At 35.0% G+C, this 20,866-nt stretch overlaps 1 protein-coding gene across 10 annotated transcripts in view; it reads left to right on the forward strand.

Annotated features, from left to right (window-relative positions):
* The window catches only part of Arhgap32 (Rho GTPase activating protein 32), a 320,258-nt gene that overhangs the window by 89,041 nt on the left and 210,351 nt on the right, over positions 1 to 20,866 (forward strand). The window contains exon 2 of one of the 10 annotated variants that reach the window (XM_087214292.1): positions 4,344 to 4,466. The exons of 7 other annotated variants lie outside the window; for them this stretch is intronic. In XM_087214292.1, the coding sequence (XP_087070418.1) occupies positions 4,465 to 4,466 (2 nt within the window). In that variant the 5' untranslated portion in view covers positions 4,344 to 4,464. Of the gene's footprint in view, positions 1 to 4,343; positions 4,467 to 18,567; positions 19,503 to 20,866 lie in introns of those variants that run through there. 2 more of the 10 variants (XM_087214286.1, XM_087214287.1) reach the window with 2 other exon arrangements.

Here is a 20,866-nt window from a genome sequence, read left to right on the forward strand (position 1 = left end):
TCAGGGCCTTGTGCTTACAAGGCAGGCATGGCGCCACTGAGCTAAAAATTTCGGCCATAAGCAGGAATTTTTGTTTATTTTTTTATTTTTTGGTACCAGGGATTGAACTCAGGACCTTGAGCTTGTGAGGCAGGTGGCCAAACCACTGAGCTAAATCCCCAGCCCATAAGTAGGAAATTTTAATGAAGGATTGTGTTGAGGTAAATTAAGCAGTATGGTCAGTAGTAGTGTAATATTGATATGGCTTTAATGAGAATAATTTGCCTTAGCAGCTCCAAGAATTCCAAAAGGATCAAAAGAAAAAGATGACAACTTCAGATTGCCAGTTTTATGCCAAGAAAATAGAACTTCCTGTGTGTGCATATATCACAGACATTAAGATTTTTGCTCTCATTTTCCATATTGAGATTCTTATTTAGACAACTAATTGGAGAAATAGTTGATAGTTACGTTGCTGTTTCTACTCTTTCAAGTCTCTCAGTCATATGGCTGTTGAATAGCCCTTCTAGGTTTGAGTTGATCAGTTCTGAAGAATATGATTAAAAATGGCTATTTATATAACTTTAGTACTTTTCATTTTGGAATGATATTTCTTTCACTTGTATATTGATCATTGTAGAAAGTAAAAGCATGTCTTTTGGGGCGTACTTTTTCTGCTTTTTTTTTTTTATGTAAAGGTATAAATTGAACAGTGTCAACTGAGTAACTTCTTAGATTTTAGGATTTGGTTTCTGTGATTCTGATGTCCAGTCAAGTTTGGGAGTCAATCAGAGTATGTTTGTGCCATTCTCTTATATTTATTCTGAGGAGCTCCCAACTTTTGTTGAATGTAGAAGGAACTAAAATAAATAGGGAATGAATAACATTGTGTTAGCTGCTAAGTATTTTTGATGGTAGTGGTTTTATTTTGGAGCAAAACTTGAAAGATCTGACTAGCTCTAAAGAGATAGGCCACAAATATCAATGTTGGTTTTAAAGAATTTTTATGCAGTTGTTTTGGTATAATATATATATTTCTGAAAAAATCTTGTTTTTGCAAGTCATTCACTAAAAATAAAAGGTCTAGGGAAATTACAGTTGCATAAATCACAAAATCTACATAGCTTTGTATCCAGAGTACTAATAAAAGCAATAACAATACTAGTAAAAATAAAAATACAGTTACAAAGACATATCAGTGCCCTAATATGCAAGGAAACATTACAGTAAATATAGGATTTTTTTTCTTTAAATAAAGCTATAATTACTTAATGGAAAGTGGTGTAATGAAGGTTGAGGCTACTGGATTATAGAGATAAGGGCAAAGTATAGAAAAATGAGGAAGTGCCTTTCAAAAGGAACAGAGTGGCATGGATGTGCATCATACACAGTACAACAATCTCCGTACAGTGTAGTGCCTTCAGTTCATGAACTTCATATTAAACTGGGCATATATTAATGTATGGGAAATACTGACATATAATTCTCCATCTTACTGACTTCACTGTGAACAAATTAACATTATAGAAAGATGTTATAGCAGAAGAGAGCATGCTTGATTAGTGACCGTTGAGGCAATAGTTTTGAGGGTAAGGGGATAATAGAAGATATAGAAACTCTGAATAATTCAGTGATGAGCAGTAATATTGAGATAGTAATAAAAGTCCTACCAACTAAGAACAGCTGAAGACCAGATGGATTCGCTACTGAATGCTTCAAGAACCTCAGGGAAAATCTAATGCCAGTAATCTTCAAACTCTTAATGAAACTGAAAGGCAAAGGAGTACTACCAAACTCATTCCTGGAAGCTAGCATTACCTTGATTCCAAAACCAGAGGAAGACTGTACTGAAAAAGAAAACTACAGCCAATCAGTTTAATGAACATAGATGCAGAGATCCTCAACAAGATGCTGGCAAACATAATGCAACAAATCATCAAAAAGATCATATATCATGATTAGGTAGGCTTCTTGTCAGGGGTGCAAAGATGGTTCAATGTATGCTAAACAGTAAATGTAATACATCACATAAACAGAAGCAGGGAGAAAAATCACATGATCATTTCAGTAGCTGCAGAAAAAGTCTTTGACAAAAAATAACTCCATTCATGATAAAAACTGTGAAGAAAATAGGTATGAAAGAACCTTATCTCAATCTGATAAAAGTCATTTGTGACAAACCTATTGCCAATAGCATGTTAAATGAGGAATAACTGAAAGCTTTTCCTCTAAAATCAGAAAGAAGTCCACTGTCACCACTCCTGTTCAATATAATACTCAAAACATTGTCAGAGCAATCAGGCAAGAGAAAGAAATGAAAGAAAAAAAAATATGAAAGGAGTCAAACTATCCTTATTTGTAGACAACATGATCCTTTATGTAAAAGGCCCAGAAATTTCACCAAAAGACTTCTAAAACTAATAAACTAATTCAGCAGGTAGCAGTATACGAAATCAACGCACAAAAAACAATAGTGTTCATGTACATCAATAATGAACACAAAGAGAAAGAAATTAGGAAAACAATACCATTCACAGCAGCTGCAAGAAAAATTACTTAGGAATTAACCTAAGCAAGAAAGTGAAAGACCTCTGTAATGAAAACTATAATGTCATGAGAAAGGAGGTACCACAGTCATGGATTTGAAGTTTTATTACAAAGCTACAGTGATAGAAACAGCATGGTACTGGCAGAAAAATAGAGATGTCCATCAGTGGAATAATACAGAATGCAGAAAAGCCCCTGGTACATTCATTCAGTTATCTGATCTTTGACAAAGGATCCAAAAACATATGCTAGAGAGGAAAGATAGCCTCTTTAACAAATGGTGCTGGGAAAACTGGCTCTCCACATTCAGAAGATTGAATGTAGACATATCTCTCATCATGTAGTAAAATAAAATAGATCAAAGATGTAGATACTAAATCAGAAATACTCTGCTGGAAGATAACATAGGTAAAACTCTTGAAGCTATAGACATAGGCAATCTACATTGTTGGTGGGAATGTAAACTAGTACAAGCACTATAGAAATTATGGAGATTCCTCAAAAAATAAAACAAATTCCATGTGACCCAGCAATTCTCCTTCTAGGCATCGTCCCAAAAAATGAACAACAGCATGTTATAATGATAAACTTCTACCCATGTTTGTAGCAGCACAACTCATAATATTTAAATCTTGAAAGTGGCCTACATTTCTATCAGCAGGTGAATGGATAAAGAAAATGTGGTATTTATACACAGTGAAGTACTACTCTACAGTGAAGAAGGATACATTTGAGTGATGCGTAGAAAAGTGGGTGCGCTTTGAGACCATAATTTTAATTAAAATAAATTAGACACTTAAATTTCTCAGGGTTTCTCTTTTGTGAGAAAGCCAAAGTATGTATGTATGTGTGTGTGTATATATATATATGTATATATATGTATATGTATATATATATGAGAGAGAGAGGGAAAAGAGGAAATAGGGAGATCTTTTGAAAATAGGAAGGTGATTAAGAAATTGAGGGGGAGGGAAGAGGAAAAGGGAATGTAAAAAGAATTAAAATGTGATATATACATGTTTCAACTCTTCTCCATAATTAATGTAATTAACATGTACTGCAAGCATGTGCTAATATAAATAAAAGCTAAAGAAAAAAGGAATGAAAGAAGAAATGCATTGGTAAGGAGTAGCTGCAAAAATTCTATAGCTAACAGTTAACATTATACTTAATGGTAAAAAAATAATTGCTTTCTGCTTATGATTAGGAATAAGGCAAGGGTGTCTCTTCTCACATTCGTGCTCAACATAGTGCTGGAAGTACTAGTCAGAAGTTCTGCAATAACAAAAACAGTGAATACACTAAAACTGCTAAGTGAGTTAAGCAAGTCACATGATACAAGATCAACATACAAAAATTAATTGTATTTCTACATATCAGCAATGAACACATAGGCATAGAAATTAAAAATACAGTACCATTTAGGAGATCTAAATAAAAGACAAACTCTGTTAATGGATTGCAAGGCTCAACATAGTAAAGATGCTACTTCCCCAATTGTTATGTAGGTTTAATGAACTCATAAAATCACAGGAAGAATTTTTAAAATGATAGGATTGTTGTGAAATTTACATGGAAATGCAAAGGAATTAACTAAAACAATTTTGAAAATGAAGAAAAAGGGAGGACTCACCCTTACTAATTTCAAGTCTTATTATATGGCTACTATAGTCAAAGCTATATTGTATTAGTGGAGAGATAAGACACATAGATCAGTGGAATGAAAAGAAGCCAGAGGAGTCTCACTCAACTGCAGACAACTGACTTGACAAAGTTGAAGTGCAATTAATTCATTGAAAGAAGGTAATTCTTTTCAGCAGGTCATTTGACATGACAGGATATCCATAGGTCAAACCAGCCAACAACAACAACAAACCTCTACCAGAACTTCATACCTCATAGAAAATTAAGCAACTAAGAAATGGATCACCTATTCAAATGTAAGTCACAAAAGTATAATTGTTTTTTGTACTAGGGATTGAACCCAGGACCTTCATATTGAGCTACATCTCCAACCCTTTTTTATTTTGAGATAGGGTCTTACTAAGTTGCCCTGGCTGGGCTTGAACTTGAGATCCTCCTATCTCAGCTTCCTGGAGCCCTGGGACTACAGGCATGCACTACCACACTCATTTAAAATTCTAACTTTTAAGAAGGTAACACAAGGAAAAATCTTCAGGACCTATGGCTCAGTGAAGGTTTTAGGCAGAACCCTGAAAGCACAACTCATAAAAGGAAAAATTAATAGATGATGCTTTATCAGAATTAAAAAACATGCTCTGTGACAGACCATGTTAAGAATGAAAAGTTGCTGACTAGGAGAAAATATTTGTCAAATACATACTCATTTGTATCCAGAATATGTAAAGAGTTCTTAAAAGTAACAGTAAATTTTTTTTTCAATTATAAAATGCTAAAAACAAACCATGGACATGTCACTAAAGAGGATAGGAGATGACAGGTGACAAGGACACGTGGAGACATGCACCCTCATTAGCTATTAGGGAAATGAAAATTAAGACTGATAAGCTGTCACTACCTAGTTACAAGCACAAGTAAAATTAAAAATAGTTACAGCACCAAATCCAAATGCTGATGAGGATCTGGAGAAATGGAATCACTTACACATTGTGAGGAGGAATGTAAAATGGAAAAGATATTCCAGAAAATATTCTCGAATTTTCTTTAAAAAAATAAAATATGTCACTATCATGTGACCCATCAACTAGTGATGGAAAACTTACAATCACAAAATCCTAACTTTACAATGATAAAAACATGTTTATAAGTATTTATTGAAGCATTATTTCCAAAAAGTGGAAACAATCCAGCTATTGCTCAATGAGTGAATGGTTAAACAAGGAAATGTATGTCCTCAGTGTGGAGTACTACTACTCATCAGTGAAAAAGGATGAACTATAGAGACCTGCAACGTTCCATGAGAATTATGCTGTGTGAAAGAAGCCAGTCCCAAAAGGCTAAATACTGATTTATTCCATTTACATAACATGCTTGAAATAAAATTACAGAAATAGATCGATGATTGCAAGTAAAGGGATACGGGCAGGCTGAAAGGGAAGAGGCACCGTGAGGGATCACAGGGTATTGGGATTGTTTTGTACCTTGTATCTCAAAATTAAGTTTTTTATTAAAAAAAAAAACCTCTCAGTGGAGAAGACAGTTTAACTGTTCTTTGTGAGAAACCTAAGGTAAATACAACTTACAAATTGTGTGACCTTGGGCCAGTCTTAGTTTCTTCATATGTAATACAGGGACATTACTGTTGGCTTTTTCCTATCACTAAGTTCTTGTGGATATGAGAATTTAAGTGGAAGACTGTGAAAAATCTACCACATAATAATGTGATATAAAAGGGGACCTGAATTTGTAGAGCTTTGTTACCTAGCTGACTTCAGAACAGCTGATCTTCAAGGTTTCTTCTAACCATGAAAATATTCAACTCTGAAATCATGGTAGGTGCTAACATTGTTTAAAGTTCTTTGGGACCTATGATGTAGATGTTTCTCTGGCTCTTCAATCTTTTTAGCACTAAGTAGTTACTTGCCAATTCTTCATTATTGTTATAGGTGTTTGCCTCAGATATTCAGCTGAACAAATATTTCTTTAAAAAGAAATTTAAAAAATATTAGATGGGGTTTTGATGTGTTGCCCTGGCTGGTCTTGAACTCCTAGGCTCAGGCATCCTCCTGCCTTGTCCTTCTGACTAGCTGGGACTGCAGGTGTGCACCACTATGCCTACCTGCAGTGTTCTAATTTCAAATATGAGAGCCTAACAGAAATGTCAGCAACAGCACAGGAATTAGTTCCATGTTCATTCACAGTTAGTGTCTATGCACTTGAGCATCCTGTTGCCTTGATGTCATTTCCAGGATGTTTAGAGAAAGAACACTGATAACCTTACTGCTATTCCCAGACATTGTAGTTAATGATTTGTGTCTCTTTCATCTGAATTTTCAAAGAATGATACAAAAAGTTTTCAGTTATACAAACATTTATAGGTCATGTCTTGTTTTTTACAATTATTGTGTTTGATAAAACTTAATTTGCTTCATGTAATGAATTGATTGTGGTCTTTAGTCTTAGGCTTTTAGAAGTTACTATTAGAAAGAAAGTCTTTTCCTGGGGCTGGGGACTTAGGGTACGGAAGGAAGGAAGGAAAGGAAGGAAGGAAGGAAGGTCTTCCTTTATCTTCATCGTGTTTCTTTTTTCAGAACCTTTTATAGCTTCACTTTTGTCTTTTGTGAGATTTGTCAACCAGAAATAGAATCAGTGTTTCAGTTTCAAAAACCTGTGATTTTGCTGTGCCAGTGGGTATTTTTGTTTGCTGCCTTCTAACCCACTTCTGACATAAGAATTTAGCCCTTGTCCAGACATGTGCAGCATAGGTACCCTCCCAGGCACCTAGATGGACCTTTAGTGTTGTCTGGGTATATTTAGTGTCATACTTCTTTTTTTCTCCATTTGCCTTCCTTTCTGTGCCCTCATGCTGCCTTAGCTGGCCAGAGACTACATGCCATCTAACCCCTGTAGTCTGTAACTTCTTTTGTGCTGTTGATTTCAATTGAATTACGTTCTAATTAAAATGATTTTCACTGTAAGGTTTATTGCTCAGTTTGACACCCTAAAAGATAATTTCCTTTTAAAATGATTGTTAATGAAAATAAATTTCTAAGTAGATTTGAGTCTCTGTGGCTAATGAGAGTATGAATATCCTTGAACTGTTTGCGGGTAGAGGAAAACCCCAGTGAACCTGTTGTAAAGCTGTTCTTTTGAGGACACAGTTTCTTCTTGGGCAACAATTCTGTAAGTGACTGTACTTTCTTGTGGCATACTATTTTCTTGAAATCTGTCTCGCCTGTTTTTATTATTAAGCTCTTTAATGTTAAGCTGTATAGTTATTGAAAGATTATAGTGAATTCAATGCTGAATAATTTTAGTACTCTTAAAAGTTTAGTTCCCTAAAATCTGTTTTAGATGAAAAATTCCCACCTTTCCTCTTGTGTAGCTTCATTTTTGTCACTTGTCATTTGCTTTGAAATGTGAGAGTGCAATATAAATAGTAAGCTACTATACAGTGTAAGGTGATATTTTTATTATACTGGCATGTATTTTGTATTTTACATCTGGAAGCAGCAGGTTGCTTCAGGAGGCGGTAAAACAGCGCCTGATGAATTAATTGTCCTTTCCATTTGTTTATTGCAGGATTTCTTGTTAGTTTGTGAGCAGAGTTGATTCTTGCAGATTCTATGCTTGTTTAATGTTTTGTAGACTTGAATATGCTGAGATGCTAGCCAAGTAGTAACAGTTCTCTCATTGGAGGAAGGGACAGGGGAAGGTCTAGTTCTCCTTTGCAAAACTATATTACTTAGAACTGACATGGATTTCCATTCTCATGAAAGTTAATTAATGCCCATCACTTTACATTATTTAAATAATGAATCCGTGTTTTCTTAGATATATAGCTTGCTATGTTAAATCTTTCTTTGGCCTCTTGATTCCTACTAATCTTTAAATCTTTAACATTTAAGAGTTGGTAAACAAAGTTTAATATTCTAGACTGGTTGTTCTTGAATATCAACTGGTTTTCATGTACTTGATGACTTCATTTTAGGATATAAATTGTTGGTCTTTCCTGCCTGTATAGGAATGCTTATAATGTTTGTATCCTCTACTTTAAAGATAATAGATAGTTCACATCCTTGTTATCATGTTCTTCTAAAATGATACAAAGTAATCAGCATGGCAAATAGAGTAGGTTTGGCCTTGGTAGTAGTCATAGGTTGTTCAGATGTGCACATATCTTGCCTTGTCCTTGTAGACAGTGTGGGAGGACATAGATGTGTCTGAGATGGCAGCGGAGATGGAATAGCTAGTTTGGGCTAGAAGTCTAAATATGTCTGAAGCTCTTTACCGTGCTATTCTTTGGCTAGCTGAGTACTTATAGTTGATTAAACACTACAGCAACAGGTGATCTGTGGCCCTTTGGTCACTTTTTTTTTTCTTTTAGCATTTTACCATATTGTTTTTCATCTAATAAAGATCTATTTTAGAAGACTGGTAGATAAAGGCAGAAAGCATCAAGCTAAAGCATTCAATATGGTTTTTAAGAATTGACGACTTAAAGGGAATGTAAGAGACAGAGGCACCTGCAGAACAACAGTATTGGGACATAATCAGCAAGATGCGGAGTGCCAAATAGTATATAAGACCTGGGTTTTTTCCAAACAATATGTGACAATAAAAAATGGAAGAGAGGAGACTTTAGAGACTTATCCTGCCAACCAGAATATCACGTGAGGACTCTGATTCAAATAAGTGAATTGTTAAAAAACAAAAAAAGTTGATGAAAATTGGAAAACCGTACATCGACTGGATATTCCTGATAAGGATTTACTGGTTAATTTCCTTAGATGAAGTAGTTGTTTAGGTATTTTTTAAAAAGTGGTTTTTAGACATACGTGCTGAATTAAGGATTAAATATGATATGATATATGGGATTTTCTCATAATCCATTGAGGTGGGAAAGAGTGGGAGTAGAGATGAGATCAGCCATTGTTAATTGTTAAAGCTGGGTGATGGATATTTGGTGGTTTTTCTGTCATTTCTACTTTTGTACATGATTGAAATTTTTTATAATAAAAAAATCAAAATATTTAAATTCAGCAGTGTAAGTACATAGTGTTAAAGGAGTATAGTAGTTGGCTATGAAGGGTAACATCAGAGTATTTAGTGTGTACCATGAACAAATAAAATAGCAGGTTAATTTACTAAGCATTTTGATTCCTCTTCTAAAGGAGTTAAACATTTTAGTAGATCCAAGTCTGGCATGATGGAACATCTTCTTTTTAAAAAAATTATATCTTCAATTTTTTAACCATATACTGATTACAGATATTGTCTTATATAGGTATTTTATATGAAGTGTTTCATTTAATCACTTTGTAACTTCAATATTATCTGTAATTGTGAAACTGTATCTTACTGAATTGCGTATTAGTAAGCAATATTAGGTCCATTTCTAAATATGCTTATCACAAGGGAATAGGAATATAACTTGAAGAAGATTCAGAATTGACACTTTAGAAAAAACCTCATTATCTTGCAAATACTCTTGAGCCATCAGAAAAGGTGCTTTGTGTTCACTTTTCCTTTTGAAAACATCAGATGAAGAGTACCACAGATAGTAATATTGATGTTTGGTTCCAGTAAGCTCTGAAAAAATGGCAGATACTCAATGTCTAATTTATGTATCATTAAAGTTTATACATCTATTTTGTGAAGTGCTATCTATAGTAATTTCTTTTTTATCATATTTTATTCTTCAAAAGATTCATTTTATTATCATTGCTATTGAAAACATTTACCAAAACAAATTTCCATATGAGGAAAATGAGAGAAAGAAATTAAATGAATAGGAACTTAATTTTCCTTTTTACAATAATAAAATTAACTAGCATTATACTTACAGTAATCAGAATAGTAATATACCTCAAGTATTTAGAAGTATAGATTTTAGCATCTGCCACTTGAGAATGAGAGGATTGTGATTTGAGAAGACTGCCTGTAATTTTGTAAGTCATTGAATGCCTTTAATATTTTACCTAATCATTGTTGATTCTCACTTTTACCCTTGACACCCTCTCTGGGGGAGTTGCAGAGGAGCATGCAGAATAAGCTTTGCAGTGGGGTTGCTAAAGGCACTTCTTTCTGAAACCAGCTTTTAGTAGAAGGAGTTGTTTGAAAATGAAGTATCAGGGAAGCTCACTGTACTTGTAGGTAAAACAGATTTAAAATATTTGATTTATTGGTATTTCTTCAAGTAGTTTTGTGCAGGGTAAACTCTAATAAGTTTTTTTTTTTTTTTTTTTTTGGTACTGGGGATTGAACTCGGGTCCTTGCACTTGAGAGGCAGGTGGCGGAACCACTGAGCTAAATCCCTGGCCCAACTCTAATAAGTTTATACAATACTCTGAGCTTTTGAAGCCCACAAGCTTTTTGTGTAGCCTCAGTTATTGACCCTAGTCCCTGCCTTACCTGACCCCAGATCTCCTGTTGAAGTAGAGTCTGTGTAGGTCATTTGATTTCTCCCCAATTATTATTAATTGAATTTGCATTTAGTATTTGTCAATGGTTTAGATTTGGGAAGTTCTCCAAAGTCTTGTGCATTTGGAAGGTGATTGGATTATGAGTTTATAGTTGAGTATGTTGTTAGAAGGTGGGGTCTAGTCAGAAGGGGTGGGTCACCTGGAGCATGACCACAGGTCTTCTCTTTTCTCTCTGCTTCCTGGCTGCCATTGTCACCCTTCCATGTCATTTCTGCCTTGGAACCAGCCAGCTATGGACTGGCATCTCTAAAAACCATGGACCCAAATAAACCTCTCCTTTAAGTTGTAGATTTTGGGTGCTGTGTCTCATTGATGAGAAAGTGACTAAGAGTGTATTTGTTTCTGCAATATCATTAGCGTTAGGAGGAGGTCCAGTTACAGTGGTGACCAGGAGAGCTATACATACAGTTCAGTTTTTACCAAGACCAGTTTTCTAGGGCCCTGAATTTCTGAAAGCAATGTAGCCTTCTTCATCCCTATCTCACTGTGTATATTTAGACACAATATTTGCTCAGAAAATATTAGTTCCTTTAGTTCAGCATTTATTGAAGGATATTCAACATTTATTATCTTTACAAGAACTGTAAATCAGTTGTGATACAGTCAGTCACTAATTTCCTATCCTATACTAATTTACTATACTTATACATTAATTGTGGCCTATTTCTTTAGTCCTATAGATTCCCTTTCATCTAGAAATGTGGTTTTACTATCTAGTAGCTGTTCAAAAAGATGATTGGTTCTAGTAAAGTTTATTACATTTTACTAATTTGGGGGGGTGATAAAGGAATTTGAACTCAGGGCCTTTGCACAGACCTACATCCTGCTTCCCCTTTACATTTTAAATTTTGACAGTGCCTCACTAAGATGCCTAGGTTGAGCTTGAACTTGCAATCCTACTTTAGCTTCCCAGAGTTCTGGGAATTTGGACATGTAACACTATGTCCAGCTACATCTAAAAATTTTTTTCATTTAATCACTACATGTAAATACTGTATATTAGTAGCCTTTAATGCATTGCTACAAAAATTACTTTTCCAGACATTATTAACAATTATATAGCTTTGATTTACTTTATCTGTAGGTTGAAGGCAAAAATGATAAGTGTCTCAGTCTGAGGAGGTGGTTGAAATGTCTTGTCTAGTATGTCTGATAAAGCAGATACTTTCGTTACTTACTGGATCTGCCCAATTCAGTAGAATGCTGAAGTTAATACAACATGCTTGTTCTCTGTGCCCATGGCTAGGAAGATATGTGCTCTCTGTAGCCTCTAATTTCACTTGGTGGCATATGGAAATGCCAAAAGCGTATTCTTTTTTCCTCTACATAAGACTTCCTTATGTCTTTCACTGTTAATGTGTTTGGATTGAACTTTGTGAGCTTGTTGAATTCAACATCAAGTAGATGCAATCTCTGTACTTACAACTATCAGCATTGGATTTCATTCATATATATATATATATATATATATATATTCTCGTTAAGTTTATTGGTACATTTTAGGTATACACTATGATGACATTCATCATTGGGAATTTGTACCTTCACATGATATATCTTGGTTCTTATTTTTTTCCCCATTCCCCTGCCCTCCCTTCAACTCCTTCACCCCTCCCTATTTATAAAGACTTTGTTTCCATTTTTTCCTTTTCTCATATTTTTTCCTTAGCATTGGATTTCTTTATTAATGTGTGAATACTGTTCACTTTAGTTCTTCATAGGTTGGAATGGTAAATACATAGAAGAGAAAAGTGAATTCTTATATCCTGCGATGTATATTTATTCCATAATTCTGAGATCCCAAAGGAAATCTGTTTGATTTTCTTAGTTATTTAGGCTACATACTTGTATTTGCTGTTTTCCTCTGCTCATTTTCATCTCCTCTCTTTGTTTTTGATTTACTTTTGAGTGTACAAATATTGCTGTCTATATGGACATTGCTTTATCTTATTTTTGTAGTATTGGGGATCAAACCCAGGAGTGCTGTACTATTGAGCTATATCCCCAACCTTTCTATTTTTTATGTTGTGTTTATTATATTCCTTACTCTGAGAACCTAAATTTTCCAGGACATGATTGAAATATATATTCCATAAAGATTTGTCACTGATTTCTGTGGTATATGGGATGGGAAAACTTAGTGTTCAACTATTCAAGAGAAGAAATGAATGGATCTTTTAATTCATGCTGTTAACTTTAAAAAGTTAAATAGCTAATATATGTTTCTGTTAAAAAATTAAAAGTATTATAATAGAGGTGAAGATGGAAGTAGGAAGTATTTGATTTTCCCAATTTTTAAAACCTTTGTGTGTATTAAAATACTGTTTTGTTTACAATAATGGAATCAGACTCTTTGTAATGTTCTCTGATTTTTTTAGTTTTTGTTTCTAAGTAGTCTATAGTGTGGTGGTTGAAAATTGTGTAGATGGGGTCTAGTTAGACTGACTATTGCAGTTTTCTTTTTCAGTATGCACAACATGATTCTAGCATGTATAATAATTGAGGGTAGCTGGTTAGTGATCTAATGAGACTATAGCCTCAGATTATATACTTATTGAAAGCAAATTTCAACATTAGTAATAAATATTTCACACTTTTTATAGTTGAATACCAGAAGGTATGGTTTTAATCTTTTCTTATTGCACTGAAAGACAAAGCCTTAAAAACAACAGACCATCTCAGTTTGAATTTTGAGAGAACTTATTCATAAAGTTGTGAAGTTTCCACTTAATACTGCTTATTAAGAAGACTGGAAATGCCATGCTGAATTATCTTGACGTAATTTTATTTTGTACAGTAGATTCCACTTATTTGCAGTTTAATTTCTATGGTTTTCATTACCTGGGTCAACAGAGATCTGAAAATATTAAATGGAAAGTCCCAGAAATAATTTGTAAGTTTTAAACTGTGAATAGTTCTGAGTTGTATGATGAAAATTCTTGTTATTTTGCTGTGACCTATCCAGGATGTGAGTAATCTCTTTGTGCAATGTGTCCACATTGTATACACTACCAGTCTGTTAGTCACTCGGTGGCCATCTTGGTTAAAAACTGACTGTTAAGGTATTTCAGTGCTGTGTGCAAATGGCCCTTATGTAATATAGCCCCGAAGTACAAGAGTAGTGATGCAGGCAACTTGGATATGTCAAAGAGAAGCTATAAAATCTTTCCTTTAAGTGAAAAGTGAAAGTTCTTTACTTAAGGAATGAAAAAAATCGTATGGTGAAGTTGCTAAAATCTATAGTGAGTTATTGTTGTCTTCCTTGACTGATTTATAAACTTTATCATGGATATGTATTAATAGAAAAAATAGCATGCATATATGGGGTTTGGGTACTGTCTGCATTTTTAGGCATCCCCTGGGGGTCTTGGAACATACCTCCTATGAATAAGAGGGCCTACTATACTTACTTTGTAACTCTTGTATTGATGAGATGGGACTAGAATATGACCTTTCTGTTTTAATTATTTACCATCCTTCACAGTTACGGAACAGATTCAATTAAGTAGAATACAATCTATTAATTTAGTTGGGGCTTTTATTCATTAGATTATTATTTTATTTTAAACAATGATAGAAATTAGTGTTAAGATTTTAAAAAGCAAAAGATTTACAGATTAAAGTGTTTTATTTCTAAATTCGTATATATAATCATAATAATGAAACGATTCTCTGGTTTCAGTGATGATTATAGCTATCGTTAATTGAGGACCTTACCTATACTGTGTAATTTCTCATCCATACATTAACTTTACATTTTATTATTTTTCCTACATTAGAGATTACCAGACTCTTTGTAAATGGCATAGATAAGTTTTGAGCCCAAGTCTGTTTGATGTCAAAATACTTGTATTTCTATGGAAAACTATTTTTTCCAATTTTATATTTTTTTGAAATTGAATATTTTTAAGCCTATGTCTGCCAAGGGAAAGGTATGTTGCTAGGACAGCCATTAAAATTTTTTTCATTTAGCTTTTGTAACGGTACAAAGTTAAGTCTCTCTTTGAATATATGTATATTTAATAGAACAAAATCTTCTGTAACACAAAATGTTCCATTTTCTAAGTAGGAAGACCTTTTCTGTTTAAGGTGACCAGTAGAGGATCAGATTAAATTTATTGCATTATTTTTTGATATCTTTATGACTATTTGTCATTGTATGCATAAGAATTCTTTGTCCTTCAGATATAGCTGTGAATTCAAATATTAATACAAACTGATTTAGAATGCATGAGTATTCTGTAATAAAGAAGGAAAAATATAGTTCTTGTAAAGTTAACTATTCCAATGTAGGAAATTACCTACAGAGATGACTGTTATAAAAAACAAAGGCATACCTAATATAACATTTAGAATAATTGCTTAAGTAGTATAAATATACTATACTTAAAAAAGATGATATTTGTACATTATATATTGTACTTTGTATATTTGTAGGAACATCTTCAGTCATTGGAAATATTTAGGATTCTTGTAATTCTTTCTAATACAATTGTATATACACACTACACTCATCACATATTATTCACACCTTTAACATTACATTTCTGAGGAGTATATTTGGTATACAGTATTTGTATTTACAGTCATGCTTGGTGCCTAATTATGGAGACATTACTATATACCATGCACTTGTTGAACAAATGAAAAATTGAGAAAAATGAAAAATGGAAAAATGGAGAAAAATGGTTCTAGAGTTATGGTGGGAGAAAACAGGTGCTGAAATGAGAGTATGGCAGCCTTGAGTCCCTGCTGAGCTGCTGCTTTGCTGTGTGATCTGTCTGGAGCCCCCAGTAGTAACCCCAATGTAAACTGTGTTTAGCTACATAGGTAGATATCTGAGAAATGGGATAGAAAATTGAATGTAGGTTGGAGCATCTATTCTCTCATCTCCCACTCCTCAAAAAGAAAATAATAACATAACTATCACATAAGGGAGTGCCAGGGTGATCAGCTGAATGTGGACCAAAATGAAAACCATATGTGCTTTCCACAGAAATAACCATTTTCTGGTGGTAAGATTTTAGGCTGAGTTTTGGAAAGTTTTTGTAATGCAAATGTTATGAGCCGAATAACCCTGGACAAGTGACTGTGCCAAGCTTTGGTTTCTTCACCAGTAATATGAGGGTCATGATGACTTCTATCTTATAATCATGAGAATTATGTGGTCATTATGTAAGGGCTCAGCATAGTGCTTGCCTGCCACATAAAGTAAGTCCTCTGGGTTTGCCATTGTTACTACTCCTTTACTATTAGTACTAGTACTACTACTACTACTACTACTAATGCTAGAGAAACAAGCCACTTTTAAACCACATTACTCTTGAAAAGAATTTTAACCTGGGAATGCTTCCCTCCTGCTGCCCTGAGATGAGGCATTTCCTTTTCCTTCAGCAGGAGGAGGAAGAGGAGGAAAGGGTAGGGTTAGGGGAAAGAGGGAGGAGGAAATGAACTAGTTATAAACTCCCTGGTTAAGTCAGGACTCGCTCCCCACCAGAGCTTGTTGGGGAGTGAAATTTGCTTAGTGTTTAAACACATCAGGGAATAAAGGATCAGAGTCATCTTGTGGTCTTCAGGAAGACCTGGTCCTGCTCAGACTCTGGTACCTTGGTGAAACTCTGTGTTGTTCCATCCCTTGTCCCTGCTGTTACTGTTCATTTCTGCTCAATTTTCATTGGTTCCTGAAGAAGAGAACAGAAAACAGAAATACACACTGATTTTGAAGTTGAAAACAGTTTTAAAAATTTCTGATAGCATAGTGAAGGCTGTGAGAAGCCTAGGTCTGTGTAGTTTGTTTGTAGTTATACATTGCATATTTGCAGAAGAAACGGGTATCTTGGGATGGATTTGAAAATCGCAGCAGGATTCCAGAGTGGTCTTATGTAAACCAGACTCTCAGTCAGTGCTTTATATAAACATACCTTTCACAGTTCACTTCTTCACCATGGAAAGGTCTTGCAGAAGTGAGGTGACTCAGCTATGATAATGAAGGAGTAAAAGAAAGGATCAAAAGAAAAGGTGAATAGGATTCATGAAAACACATTGAAGGAGTTAATATTGTTAAGAATAAAAAAAAATCTACATTTTTAATAAAATAGTATTTAAAAATTAGATTCTTTGGTGAGGAACAAAATATATTTATAGTCTTTTTTTTTTTGCAAGGAATATATATACACAACATAGTGGAAAATGTTCTTCCTTTATTTCTCTTCTCCATCCGTTTTCCTCAGGAGACAGCACTGTTGTTGATGCTGCCCTTGCATAGAAATACTGAGGCACTGTGGTCACATGTGTTTCTCCTTGAAAATGTGAGTGGTGGCATACTGCACATCTCATACCTTTACCTCCTCCTTCTTTGCCTTCATAGTGTGTCTTTAGGATTTGTTCCATATCATGACAAACAAGACAGATTTATCTTCTCATTTACACATCTGTGTAGCATTCCATTCCATATTCAATAATTAAATTATCTGCTTATATCTTTGTGAGCAAGTTAGGTTATTTTTGCCATTTTGGCTCTTATTTTGCTCTTACAAAGTATAGTACAATGAATGTTTCTATTTATCTTTTCTCCCTATGAAGTTCAGATAGTTTCCAAGACAAGAAGGTTGCAGGGCTAAATAGATGTGCATTTTGTATTTTGGTGGAATTTGCCAAGTCCCCTATGTAGTATTTGTACCAGTTTCAAATCTCGTCCACACTGCACACGTATTTATTTTTCTATGTCTTCATCTAGTGTTAAAATCTTTGAAAAATTTATCTTATTTGGTTACTTTTTTTTTTAAAACCACTGTGTGTGTGTGTGTGTGTGTGTGTTTGTCCATATTTCTATTATGAGTGAGTTTAAATAGATTTTCATTTGTTCTAGGTACTTTTGTATTTTTTCCAGTTATACTTTTTGCCTATTTACCTTTTGGGTTCTTGGATCTTAGAGATTTGTAGGAGCTCTTTATATATTTAAAAAATTAACCCATTGTGATATTTTTTTCTGTTTGCATTTTTGACTTTGCTTATAGTATTTTTATTGTCATTGTAAAAGATTGAAAAATTTTTATATAGTGACATATATTGGCCCTTTTTTTTCCTCTTTAGTACTGGGGATTGAATCCAGGGCTTTTATACTGAGCTACATCTTTAGTCCCTTTTTATGTTTCGAAACAGAAGCTCACCAAATTCTTAAGTTGCCCAGGCTGGGCTTGAACTTGTAATCCTCCTGCCTCAGCCTTCCAGCATGGGGATTACAGTGGTGTATTAGTTTCAAGACTTTCTCATTGTGAGATGATAAAAGCTTTCCTATGATATTCTTTTATCCTTGTATTTTTATATATAAATTTCTGACCTGTCAGGTGTTTATTTTAATGGATGAAGTGAGGAAGACTTTTAATTTCCACCTCTTCAGAGCCTCTGGAAGGTGATAAGGGATTTATAAGATAGATCAATCAGTTTTTTAATTTTTTGAAATTATTCAGATGAAAATTTGGTATGGATTTATCTTACATGAAACTAGATTATTTTGCAAGATGTCTCCATGTAAAATATTAAGAAATCCAAATCACCTGCTATCAAGAATAGTTTGTTTTGTATTTCCAAGCTAGATAACAAATTGTAGTTTCTATCAAGTAGACTAAAGCTGTATACATTTTTAAGCAGCAAGATTAAAGCAGTGTATATTATATAACTTGTAGTTGTGTGGGAAGGAAAGGTTGTTACATAAGCAAAATCATCTACAAGTCATTTTCCATATTTTCAGAGGTAGGCAGGGGAACTCTCCCCCTTCTTCTTCCTCCCTTGCTCACCTTTCTCTTCCTCCTCCCCCCTCCCCGCCTCCTCCTCCTCCTCTCTTTTCTCCTCCTCTTCTCACTTTTAAATCTGGTCAGATTTAATGGAAAGTCAGTGCTCTGTAGAAAACAACTATGACCATCTGGCTGACAGGTCAGGGGTTGGAACAGCGTGGCTGTTTTCTGAGTCATATATGTACTGGTGACAGTAAAACAGATGCTATACTTTTTACTCATTTCCCAGTAAGTCATTTTATTTCCATAGTGGACATTTGCAGCTTAAATAAGTAAAGTTTTTGCATGTTCTTGTTTGATGTAATTGTAAGTGTGTTTCACCTTGTGACACTTACTCTTCTTTAATGAACTGTGGTCTGAGTGAGCTTTTCTGTGTGAGTTTAGGTCCTTGACCAAAGGTGTATATGGGAGTATTGCTGTAGGGAAGGAATGATAGGTATGATGTTAGAATTCATGAAGCTGGCAGGTCCCTAGACACTACAGTCTCTGTTAATCATGGTCGTCCTAACCATGAGGTCTGTGCCTCTCACTGAGCCTTCCCCAAATGACTTTTATCTGTGCTTGTCCTTCCTACTTTTCTGTTTGCCTTTCTTAAGTCTCAGATTGCAAAATAATACAAATAAAATCTATATTCAACTATTCAACTAATTTTTTTCTGAAAAATACTTTTCAAAATGGATAATTAATGAAAAGTCACTTTTATTTGGACTCTGCTTTTGGCTATGTAGGTCACAGAGCCCAAGGCAGTGGGAGGGTCCAGGTGTGACAGGTGTGCAGTCAGGAGCAGTGAGTGTGCATCAGGGATTTCCTGTCTGAACCCTAGCTGTCATGAAACCAGCACCATCACCTACTGCCAGTAGTGTACATTAGCAGGGCAGAGCCACCTGAATGTGGGTACTCTTTAGCTCATGCCTTGAGGTTTAAATTTGTTTTAATGCAAAATGGAGACAGACAGCGAGAGTAGCACTTCTGGGGATGACAGTGTCTTTTGGTTGGAATCTGAAGTTACCACCCAGCTGATTGATGGTGAAGAGGGCGAAAGGGGACAGAATTTCAGGTAATTAAGGAGGTCCCCTTACACTCACCCTTTGTCTTTTTGTCCTCCCCAACTTTTTCATCTTCTGAGTTTCAGACTTTTTTCCAATAAAACTTTCCTTTTTCTGGGGGGAGGCTTGGGTCTGGAGGGGACAAGTTTTGAATTGTATGTAGCATTCCTTGTCCCACAACTTGCCCTGATCTTGTAAAAGGTGTTTTCAGTGACTTGTTAGAACACCAGGAAGAAAAGATGTTAGACAGGTTTTGTAGTAGCATTTCAGGAATTTCAGGTAGAGACTGCAATCTGTGTCTTGATTTGTGTCTAACAGATTTGATCTGAATTTGTATCTAATAGGTTTTTCATCTTCTTTTTCTTAGAATGTATTCTGGAGAGAGAGAGGGAGTGGGCAGAGAGGTAGATAGATTTGTTGCATCTGCGGGCTGAGCACCATGCTCTGCAGTTCGGGCAGCCCACCCGGATCATAACTCAGTCCCAAGAATAAAAAGGGGGACAAAATTTAACAAAAAGTAGACACTACTTGTAAAGAGGAAAAGGAGGGAGGAAGGAGAAGATAGATAGCTACCCCGAAAAGAAAGAATTAGGGAGGGGGCTCTGGGAAGATGGAGGACCTATGGGGCCCTTTGTTCTCAGCAATTTTTATATGGGAGATGAATGACTCCCCTTCACTAGGAGCTTTCCATACTGGATTGGCTTCTGGGCTCCTCTGCCTAACGTCCTTTCTTCCAGTGGTCTATGTGCAGCTTCTTTCTGTCTGTTTTGTTTTTCTTGTCCTTGATGGTACCTTTTAATGCCTTATCTTTGGGGTGGGCTGCTACTTGGCAAGGGAATACCTTATTCTCGCTTAGCTTAGAGTTAGTAAGGGGGCGTGTTGTACTCTATAATGACACTAGAATAAATAATACAGTGACTCTAGAGTGAATACACATGTATATTTTAGTGCATAGGTGTGAGTACATATGGCCTTAAAGTTAGTCAGCACCCCTTTCCCTTATATTCTATTGGAGGTGGGGGGTGGCTTATCATTTGTGCACCTGGCTTTCTCTTTGTGTCCTGCCTGTCAGATCTTTTTTCTCGTCTCTTGGTGCAAGTCCCAAGGCCATTTGGTGCCTTTATCTGTTTTTTTTTTTTTCTCTTTCTTTTTCTACCCCTATCTTTGACTTGCTTCCCAGAGGAAACTCTCTAGTAAAGTTTGTTTTTAACTCCTTCTAGTCAGTATTAGCTAGAAGACCTAAAGAGGCCCCTGATTTATTTTTTGTCTACAGACTCCTGTCCCTACAGATAGATGTGTGTGTGTGTGTGTGTGTGTGTGCGCGCCTGCCTGCCATATAAAACACATTCGTTGTTTTGTGACTTTGATCCTTATG

Source organism: Heterocephalus glaber, unplaced genomic scaffold, assembly GCF_053883595.1.
Source record: "Heterocephalus glaber isolate CG9 unplaced genomic scaffold, H.glaber_assembly_v1.0 deba00001446, whole genome shotgun sequence".
In the NCBI taxonomy this organism is placed as follows: Eukaryota; Metazoa; Chordata; class Mammalia; order Rodentia; family Bathyergidae; genus Heterocephalus; species Heterocephalus glaber.